The 10,328-nt window shown below is 41.1% G+C and overlaps 2 protein-coding genes across 2 annotated transcripts in view; one reads left to right on the plus strand and one right to left on the minus strand.

Annotated features, from left to right (window-relative positions):
* LOC138043131 (meiosis-specific nuclear structural protein 1-like) overlaps positions 1 to 4,741 on the plus strand; it is a 15,353-nt gene extending 10,612 nt beyond the window's left edge. Inside the window, exons 5-7 of the mRNA XM_068889264.1 lie at positions 1,850 to 2,066; positions 2,623 to 2,796; positions 4,193 to 4,741. Coding sequence (XP_068745365.1) covers positions 1,850 to 2,066; positions 2,623 to 2,796; positions 4,193 to 4,477 — 676 coding nt within the window. The 3' untranslated portion in view covers positions 4,478 to 4,741. The remainder of the gene's footprint in view (positions 1 to 1,849; positions 2,067 to 2,622; positions 2,797 to 4,192) is intronic.
* Positions 4,502 to 10,328, minus strand: part of LOC138043129 (protein SFI1 homolog) — a 70,961-nt gene continuing 65,134 nt past the window's right edge. The window contains exons 31-33 of the mRNA XM_068889262.1: positions 9,365 to 9,914; positions 8,713 to 8,827; positions 4,502 to 7,361 (exon numbers count right to left, since the gene is read on the minus strand). Coding sequence (XP_068745363.1) covers positions 7,251 to 7,361; positions 8,713 to 8,827; positions 9,365 to 9,914 — 776 coding nt within the window. The 3' untranslated portion in view covers positions 4,502 to 7,250. The remainder of the gene's footprint in view (positions 7,362 to 8,712; positions 8,828 to 9,364; positions 9,915 to 10,328) is intronic.

Here is a 10,328-nt window from a genome sequence, read left to right on the forward strand (position 1 = left end):
TTGTGGAATACACTGAAAGATATACAGCAGCTTTCATAAATGTTCTATTGACCGCTTTCAGTGCTAAGATGGTTCATCAAGATGGCAATTTATCTACAGTAAACAATTGTTCTCTTGTGCATTACTTAAACAACAATTGAAATAAGGCCCCCACTTATAGAAAAACTAACACAGTAAGGAATGCAAGTGTTGAGACACAATAAAACAGGAACCATTTTCCCTGGCCAGGTACTGAGAAAAAAACATCATAGTTCTGTGTTTCAGCCAGAAAATTATACTTAAGAACCAAAGTGGCCTCTCAAGACTTGTTTCAGGGGCAAATTTCTTAGGAAAGGGCCCAATAGATAATAGTTGGACCTAAAAAATTTGTCGCCAGAGGTCTGGCTTGAAGGACCTGGGTCAAGAACAATACAAAGGCATACAAGACAAAGTCAATGACCATGGGTTTGCAATGCATTATAGGGAGACACAGCAAAGCAAAAGGATGGAGTGACTTCTTTTCTTATGTTACGTGTTTTAAAGAAGCAAAGATCTTTCAATATGGCTTACTAGAAGAACATAAGGTGTCCTCAACGTAGCGAAAGGAAGTCGCGATTATGGCAACTAAACTAGAATTTTTGGTCGCAAAGAAACAAATGTTAGTCGCATTGTACATTGTTAGTTCATTGGCGACCATATCGGTCGTATTTTTGAGCCTTGGGATGGTTATTAGAATACTATCCTGGGTTAAACCTGCATGCAGCCTTGTAACAACAACAAGCTTTATTACCAAAATAAAAGTAAAGGGCTAAATTGGCCCTTTCTCCATTTCTCTGGGGGCCTTCTCTAAATGCAATGCAGGATTCCCACAATGGTGCGGTCTGGTGGAAACACTGAGTTCAATACAGTGAACTTATTTTACATTTGAATCTCAAACATAGCACTCGCAGTTAGTTTGATACTAATAACATTTCTGCAAGAAGTCATGTGCATTGTATCAAATAATATGTATTTAATACCTATAGCCTGGCTCTAAAATTACTTTAACACCATCCAGACAGCAAATACAATCATTTGACAACATAAATACCATATGGTAAAATCTAAGAATAATCACAAGAATATTTTCAACCTAAACGTCGGCAGAAAATAAAAATATTCAATTCAGCCTCGGCCACCAAAACAATATTATTATTGGAAAAAATAGTGCATTTGAAAAGATTTGAAGTAAGCCTAAACCTAATACAGGCAGAAGGCCTATATTTAAGGAATGTGTCCAAGAAAATAGAAGCGATTTTCCGTATATTAGAACAGTGCTCTGTAACGAGCAAAAGCTCCTTTTTAGATTTGAAATTCGAACATAAAAAACGCTTAAAACTCTTCTTTGTTTCCGTACGCGGAAAAACTAATTGCACATGAATACAGAACAACAAAAACAGCACATAAGACCACATGTGATGAGCTGCAGCTCGCTAGCTGTCGGCAGATCTAAGTTTACACGCTCGTTATGTATATTTTCCCGGGCTTATTTCCACTTCTATGGTATAGGTTACATCTTTTAAATTAAAATAAAACGGAAAAGATTCACCTTTCGAATCGTTAATGGCAGTTTGATTCAACATCGCTTGAACTGAACTGCAATCAACCTCCTAAAGCCCTTTCTTTTTCGTGTAAACACTCGCTACTTCCGCCATATTTCTTTAGAATGTATTTAAACCAATCAGCGTGTTCGTATGAATGGGCTAATCAACAAAGGTGTTAGTTCAGCGTTGGCCAGGGTCTTCTCGGTAGCAGACCAGCCGCCATTTTGAAAATCGCAGAGGAGAAGGCCCTGGGGACGAGGTTGACTAAATGTGCTGTTGTAACACAGGTTGCAAGAGCAGGCGCAGAGGCATCTCAAAAAGGGCGGGAAATTTGAGGATTTATCAGCGGGCGAATGCCGGCCGTCTGCCCTGATAAAGCGCTACGATAACCTGTTCACCCAGACGAGGCTCGATGCAATGGACGAACTAGATGAAGTCGAATCTTTGAACCTACTGGACGACAGTGAAGATCTCAAAAACAAAATCCTCTTCTCAGTGATGGTGGTGAGCGTCTAATTATTTCTTCAAAAAGGTGCTAACTTTCATTTACACAACTTCCATTGAACCTCAAACTCTTTGGAAGTGCATCTTACTTCAAATGTTTTTCCTTCTTGAGAAAAACCATTATTTTTTCGTTTTCTCCACCACATTAATGCGCCATAAAATATAAAAAACGTCACGAAAGTCTTTACAGTGCAAACATTCTCTCAATTCTGACTGCAAAAGAGTTTATAATGTTGAATTCCCTTAAATCTGAAGCACAAAGCAGTTTATAGTGCTCTATTCTTTCAAGGTAAAGCCATGCCTATCACAAGTTCGGCCTTCACTTAGGGAGAAATGCATGAAAATTTCAAGTGTAAACCCTACATCACTTATGTGGCCAGTAAAAGCGAAATACCCAGGACAACAGGCAAAACATATGTTTTATGGTTTGTTGCGGAAACTACTTCAAAACCAGAATAGATACCGCTTTCCAGCAAGTTTGTATTCGCCATCTCAGTTTCAATCACATAATTTTTATCCGTTGTACTTTTCATTTGTCGTTTGTAAACATCCACAGGTTGCATATCGAACGGTGCAACATTCATTAGCAGAGAAGCAACGCCGACTGAAAAAGCTGTTAGATTTACCAACTGATGAGGAAAGAGTAGAGCAAGCACAAGACATGCAAGAAAGTATAACGGATTATTTCAGACGCACAGGAGCGCGATTAAATATCGACAGTATCAAGAGGGTATGTTAAGTATACTTGCTCCTGTAAAGTGGATTAGGGCTTAAACCTCTATAACAGAAAGAAAAGAAAATAAATAGCGTAACATATGCCATTAAAGACCCAAGTCGTAAATACACTGGACACTAAACCACCCATTCTCGTTCCCAGATCCCATCGTTTCTCTTAGACGGCCGGGCCATCGCACGAGAAATCGAAGAGCTCTGGATACATAAAAATTGAATTTGTTTCATTGTTTAGCTTGCGAACAATAAAATCTTGAACTGGAAGTAGAAATTGCCGATGTGGCGGAATGGGGTCAGCTGGTGCGAAGCCGGTCGATAAAATGATCAGAGTGTCTTGCTTACTTATTGCTTCTTTCTGTTCGACACGAAGAGACACAATCTCTAAGTTGAGACCTCTCAAAGCTTTACATAAAGACTCTTCGAATGTAATGCTTCTCAGCGCAGCCATGTTTAGTACTATTGATGAATCATACATGAAATCCGGAAGTCCTAGTATCTGGGACTGCAAATCCTGTCTCGTGAGCCCTTCGTTTTCTCGTGCGAAGGCTCCACCGGCTAAGAAAACGGTGGGATACGGGAACGAGAAAATTGTGGGGAAGTTGTTGTAATGGGTGTCATGCTTTTATATTCCAGTGGTCGTCAGTATTACCACTAAACTATCGATCTGGGTTGTACACGCTCCCTTTCTCGCGACATTTTCAAATATGTTTTTCCCTAACTTGAGAAGAAAATTGAGGTTGAGAGTTAATTTTATGTTATGGTAGTAGGTAACTGTAGGTTTCAATGATGGCTACTAACCTAATAAAGGTGCGTCTGAGTTCAAAAACGCGACAAAGACTTTCATTTTCACTTGTAATAAAGTTTCTCAAGGTATACTTAACAGATGTTAGAGATGTCGAAAGACGAACCCAAACAGTCATCCATTAGCCGGTTCGAAACCTGCAGAAAAGGAAACAGTGGAATTAACGGAACCACAGGTGTAGACATGAGTAGAACATAACAATAAACCTTCCAAAAACTCATTAATAATGCATGAGTGAAACAGTCTATCAAAATGAGTTTTTCTAAATTATGGTATCGACGACTGATAAATAGGAGGTTTTCACGTGACGTCATCGCCATGTTGGTGGACGAAAGCAAAAGATCTCTCAATACCGTTCTTTGTTCGTCCACCAGAAATCGTACATTTCTCTACTGTTATTGGTGTCTCTCAGAGGTCGATTGAAACCAGTTGTCTAATGATTTCTCTTGCCAGTGAAATCTGTTAACGGTGTGTATTCCTTTACGTAAGTTTTGTTGAAGTTGGGGAGAAAAGCAAGGGAGGTGTTTCTAATTACTTGCACTTCGGGGCATATCTGGCATAATAAGTAATACACTTACTTTACTCGTTGTAGGATGTCAGCAAACAGCTTTGGAGTACCTTGTACGATTTTCCCGAGCTTCAAAACTGCGCCAAGTTAAAGGAATTCATCAGCGAATGCGTGCGTTTGTCCTGGATGCTGGCAGTTCAGATTCCACCAATGAGCATCGAGTATGAGGCAACAGATTTCACTGATTCACTTCACGGACGTTTCATGAATTCCGAAATGACGAAGGTGGTTATTAAATATCACGTTTGGCCAGCTTTAATAGATTCACAAACTGGTCACGTGGTTTACAAGGGCATGGTCGTCACGTGACCTGGCCTACCAATGGCTGGCATTGAGGTTGCTCTCGACCTGGCATTGATACAGACCCATCTACTTTTATCATGCATGTCATATCTAATCTACTTGAAAAAAGCAGCCATTCACATAACGAGGCCATTCGCAGCCTTTGTTTTTATTGATTTTATTAGGGAACCAGTTAACCCAGACATCAGACACTTTCTTCACAAGCACTGAAAGGCAATTGATTTGAATACTTCGACATCACAAAAACAAAAAGAAATGAGAAGTTAATGCTCCCCATTCAAACTTCTTTAAAGTGCCCGCATTACGACGAAAAGAGTAATTCTCGTTTTTCTTCACATTTGGAAAGGAATTGCCATGAATGCTCAACAGGCGAAATTTTGTGGAGTAATTTCAAGAGGAAGACGGTTTATTTTAGCTCCACTTTTTTTCATTTAACGGTCCGCCATTACTGGTGAGGGTTCCGACCGATAAGCTTTCAGCGATCTTGATCGACGAGAAAGTGACGTCATTTACTCACTAGCTTAATAATGAGGTGTGTGAATGCCGCTTAATTAACATGCAGCACGAGAGTTTTTGGCTTCCACATCGTCAAATTCGTGTTCCGCATACTAATTTTTCTCACTAGCTTAAAGATACAGTGTGTGAATGCGGCTTAACACTCTCTCCTCGGTCCAGCTCTCCGAAGTCTTATCTGTCAGAACCATTAACCCTTTCACCGCCATAAATGCCATTGACACTTATAGATTTTACTGTCTAACGCCAGAAAATTTTACGGTCGTCACTGGGGACGCCCTCGGCGGCGGCGGATTAAATACAAAAGACAGTAATGTACGTGCCAAATATGAGGCTACAAATATAAAAAGCAAAGATTAAAACCGAGCAAATTGATCACTAAACGATTGTTTAGTTTCATTAGTAAAACTCTCTTGCTTACATCCTGTGAAAACCAAGGTTACATAAATCACATCACCAAATTAACGCTCCTTACATTGCAGTGTTATAGCCACTCGCACAATACAATAGGAAGAAAACAATTATCCTTGTATTTAGGCCCAAACGGTCTTTCAAGGAGCCTTTTATAGTGATACGAAACGCTGCCGTTCTGGAAAAAGATCGCTCAACTTAGCTCAGGGACCGCGGAGCAGGGGTAGCTGGAGGGGAGGCATTTCCAGCGATCTCAGAGACTGTAAATTTAAAATATTTCCCGGGGAGCATGCCCCCGGACCACCCTAGAGAAGCTCGCGCTTTCGGCGCTAGCCGCCCCAATAAACCTTTTTCCAAAATGGCCACCATTTAAATATTCTTATGTTTTTATTCAAATTCGCCCTTGATGCCTCGTTCTTAAGCTTAAAATTCAAAAGAACACTTTCTCTTGAACGAGGCAACAAGGGCAAATTTGTATCCGCATAAATCAGCGGCCATTTTGGAATAAGGTGTATACAAAATATGCTCCGCGGTCCCTGCAGCTATATGACGTTGAAATAATCCCCTCCATGACAGAAAGCAAAAGGATAAGTGAAATAACAGACAATCGATAGCCTACCATTTCAGACCTTCAAAACAGAGTTTGTTAACTTGAACAATGCCAAGGTACACACTAAAAAACAATTTTCTTACTTGCTGGATGTCTACTCAAATATCTCAATACGGTTCTTTTTCTTATCACACACAATACTACCATCGGAAAGAACTGCAGAAGAACTTGGTCCTTCAAACTCTCCCACATTGTTTCCGTGTGTTCCAAACGTTGTTAAAACCATCCGAGACGCGTCGGTTTCCACCTTCTAATGACGGGTTACTTTATTAGAACCCATTGCAGTCTAACGACTAAATTACAGGTGCTGGTAAGACACATGAATCTGACCACGTTCAATAATTACCAACTTACCCTCCCGCATCTAACCGAAACAAAATTCCGGAAACGATTGGTAGACTGGCATCAACTACTTTTCCCTATACCCGACCTCAGACAGTAGCCGCCAGTTGATGGAGATAGGACGCAGCTCTTTACAACCTCTAATTTCATCGGATCCCTTTAAGACGCAGCCGTATTGTTTTGGGGTAAGAGTCCATTGTTTCATTTGTATCGTTCTTTGTGTCCATTGTTTTCTGAACCATTCCCGAGAGCCGTTGTAATAGTGGGTGCAGAGGATTCCTCGGCTAGATCCTCTGAACGAAGCTGGTGCAAGCAGCCGCTCTACGAACGTTCCTCAAGTGCGGGCAATACCTGACCAGTTCGAAGCATGTTCGCACCATGTAGAGGTAAACACAGTAGCCATAGCACAAGCAACTTCGCTGGGATTTTGCTACACCGTTTAGCACAGATACAATGATGATTGCTCATGTCACGCGTGTCGCGTGAATTTGCCTTTCAACGTTAAGTTCAAGTTTATCTTAGATAAACCATGTTCTACAGTCGCCAGTTTTTCTTTTCTGAAGTCTTCACGTTTTATAACCTTAAAAGAGGACTGGTGATTAACTCCGCCTTTCCCTGCTGTGATTGTATTAACAAACTGAAACGATTGGCACAGTTGTGTGCAACAAACGAAAAGAACTCGAATTCTCCGTGCTTGCATTTCCGAGTCGATGGCACTGAGCTTTATTCATGCACAGTATCCAGTCCTAAAGTTGGGAGCCAGATTTATCGGCCTCTGTTGGGAGTGTGTCAAAAGGAGACATCACAGCCCTCGTTGTTACAAACGAGGGTACACCATGTTGTAAGTTTGGTGCTTTAGACACGACTACTCCAGTCTTGTGTGCACGACTACGCCAGGCCTTGCTATTTCAATCCTGTTTTCTCAATTAGTTCTCTGATGGTTACGGCTACCTCTTCAACGAATGGTCGAGTCTGCTTTATTCTCTCTGACATTTCATTCACTTCTTTGGTCAACTAGAAAAAACAATGGTGAGAAATTACATTCCGAGTTTGTAACTAGAACAATTTTGGAAAATCCAGGACTTTCCATGACCATTTATATGACATTACAATTTAACTTACAATTTTCCCGCTTTTTACAATGTTCGATCTACAAGAGCTCAAAGGCCGCTTTCGATTGGCCCTATTCTGGAACAAGCTCTATACTTTCCCTTTTGGGCTAAAATTTAGCAATTGCAAACAAACCAAAGTCAATTTTCATTTTGCCGACTGGGAACGCAAAGAACTTTCTAAAGAAACCATTTCCCGTATTCTTACTCCAGAGTAAAGGCCCGATGAACGCACCGTAAGCCATTGATGTAACCACACCAGCTAGTCAACAAAGACAGCAATATCATGTGGAAAACCTAAGAGCAGGGCTCCTCAATTATTATTTAAGATGTTCATATATGTTCTTGTTTTCAGATATTTTCACAACTAGGGTGTTTACCAAACGACCAGTGCGGCCTGCTGAGTCATTAATATCAACTTGGGCCGTTTTTCGTCACCATTATTCAGCCTGTTTTCTCGTGCTTGTGCTTCCTCTTTCTTCCGCTGCTCGTCACTATAATTATTCTCTTTATTCGGGCTCTTTCTTGCTCTCTCTCTCGTTATTTGTCACTAATATTTCCCCTGTTTGCCCGTTTGGGGGTGCAGGGATGGCGCAGTGGTGAGAGCACTCACCTCCCACCAATGTGGCCCGGGGTTCGATTCCCAGACTCGGCGTCATATGTGGGTTGACTTTGTTGGTTCTCTACTCTGCACCGAGAGGTTCTCTGCGGGTATTCCGGTTTCCCCTCTCCTCAAAAACAATCATTTGACTTGATTTGCGTTAATTGTTAATTTCAGTTTATAGTGTCCCCAATTAGTGCTCCAGCGCTAGAAAGACTAGACACTCAAATAAAGTTCCTTTCCAAAGTTCCTTTCCGTGCTCTCAGTCGCGTTCTTTCACGTTTAGAATAGCTTACTCGGCGTATGCTTACTGTTTTTTTTTTCTCTCGTTTTCTCTTCCTTCCTCGTTGTACGACAAAAAATACTTAGCTGGTTTTTGAGTTGTTTGAAAAAAACTTGCTTGTTTTACTAAAACGCATTGTCAAATGCAGTACGTTGGCCATAAAATTCTACGCCAAAAAACGCGGGTTCCAGCAGTGTGGCGACGTGAAATGTTGAAGGTATGGACGGACGGTAAACCAAAATTTCTCGCATCAACGCGTTACCATATTTTCTTAACCCAGCATGGTGCTCTGCTCCGCTTAAACTATGATCCCTTTTATTGCAAAGGGACGGAGATTTGAAAGCAAACTCTCATAAAAAAGTATCTCCTTGCCTCATCCATACAATGTTCAGTTTGTAGCAATTCCTCGTCTTCATAATGAGGTCCCAGCTTCTCTCTCTGTCCTTGAACCCAAACGAACAACTGATCTCGCTGCCTCTTCTTGTGGCTAAGCAAAACAAACCAATAGGTGATAAATCATTCCATGCTAAATTTATTTTGATCACTTTGATGTAGTCGACTTAGTGCCGCGTCCAAAAGAGCTTCGAAATCGGTTTCCCTAACTATGCCAGTGAAATAGTTCAACAGCAGCAGAGGTAATGAAAGAAAATCAACTACTCCTTTTGATCTCTCAAAACAATGCAATTCACTTAATACTCCTCATACGAGCACTGAAAGAGTGAAAACCTAAGACCTGAAAACATAGCACCGACAAACTGGAACAGTTTGAACTTATATCTCTCAGTTCAGTTCGCCTACTCAAAAAGCAAGTCCCCTGATGGATTTTCTAGTGTTGGGGGATATCCAGGGTTCTATATCTATCTAGAATTCATTGTTTGGGGAAGAAGTCCCGAGTGGCCGAAGGCCACGAGCTTCCTAGGGGGGTCCGTCTAATTAGCTCGTTCCCAGTCCATTTTGAACACAAACGATTTACTTTGGCCCCACAAACATGCTACACACTTGCGAATCATGCGAAACAACTTACAAATAAGTCCTCTTCAGATCCTGAAACTCTAGAAGCGTGTTCTTCATAGCGGCAATACGGCTATGAAGATTTCCTTGTTCCATGCGTTGAACAAGCAAGTCATGGCTGACATCTTCTTCTGTCGTCTTCTTTGGCTCACTTTGTTCATTTCCCAGTTCACCATCAAGCTGTTCCAAGTCAGCACCCGTCCCCTCTCCTTTCTCGTCACACCCTTCGTCATCTTCTTCCTGTGAGCCTCTACTTAGCATCGAGGCTCCTGGACTCAACGTCGAAATATTTTGACTGTCTAGGGAGGTCCGAGGAGTTGACGCAGGATGCGTGGAGTTGAAATCATGCAGCACCACCCCCTCACGGAAAGACGCCTTAGTTGGTAATCGGTTGGAGCGAGAAGGAAGCATGAAGGATGAAGGAGGTAACAGCACATGTTTTTTGATTACCCCTCGTCTTTGTTTTGTATCGTCAAATAACTTATCAGTTGTTATTTCAACAGGTTTTGCTACTAAACCATTGGAATCACTTCTCTTTTTTCCAATCGCAGTTTTTGTTGAATCTGGAAAATAGAACAAGTACCCATTCATATATGTCACTTTCGTACAATATTCAGTAATCTTTGTATGTGAAGGCATATGGCTTGCGTTAGTTATAAATGCAAGTATTCACCGCATTTTAAACTTCTTTCCATTCTTGATTAGCCGCTTCGTTTTTATTTCTATTTCACTTGCATTGATTGACATGAGCGAGCACCTTGGAAAACCCAAACAGATTAAGTACACGAAAGCCAACGTTATCTGCATTGTCGCAAATACTTTGTTCACACTTAAGGCTGGTTTACACATACGGTGCAAGCATAAGCACAAGCAACATACGCAGACGCAGTAGCCTTTTGATAATTGGTAGCTTTCGTTTGAACAAAAGACACTAATTAACAACAAGTTAATGCGCCTGCGTATGCTGCTTATGCTTA

This window comes from Montipora capricornis, chromosome 3 (assembly GCF_036669925.1).
Source record: "Montipora capricornis isolate CH-2021 chromosome 3, ASM3666992v2, whole genome shotgun sequence".
Lineage (NCBI taxonomy): Eukaryota > Metazoa > Cnidaria > Anthozoa > Scleractinia > Acroporidae > Montipora > Montipora capricornis.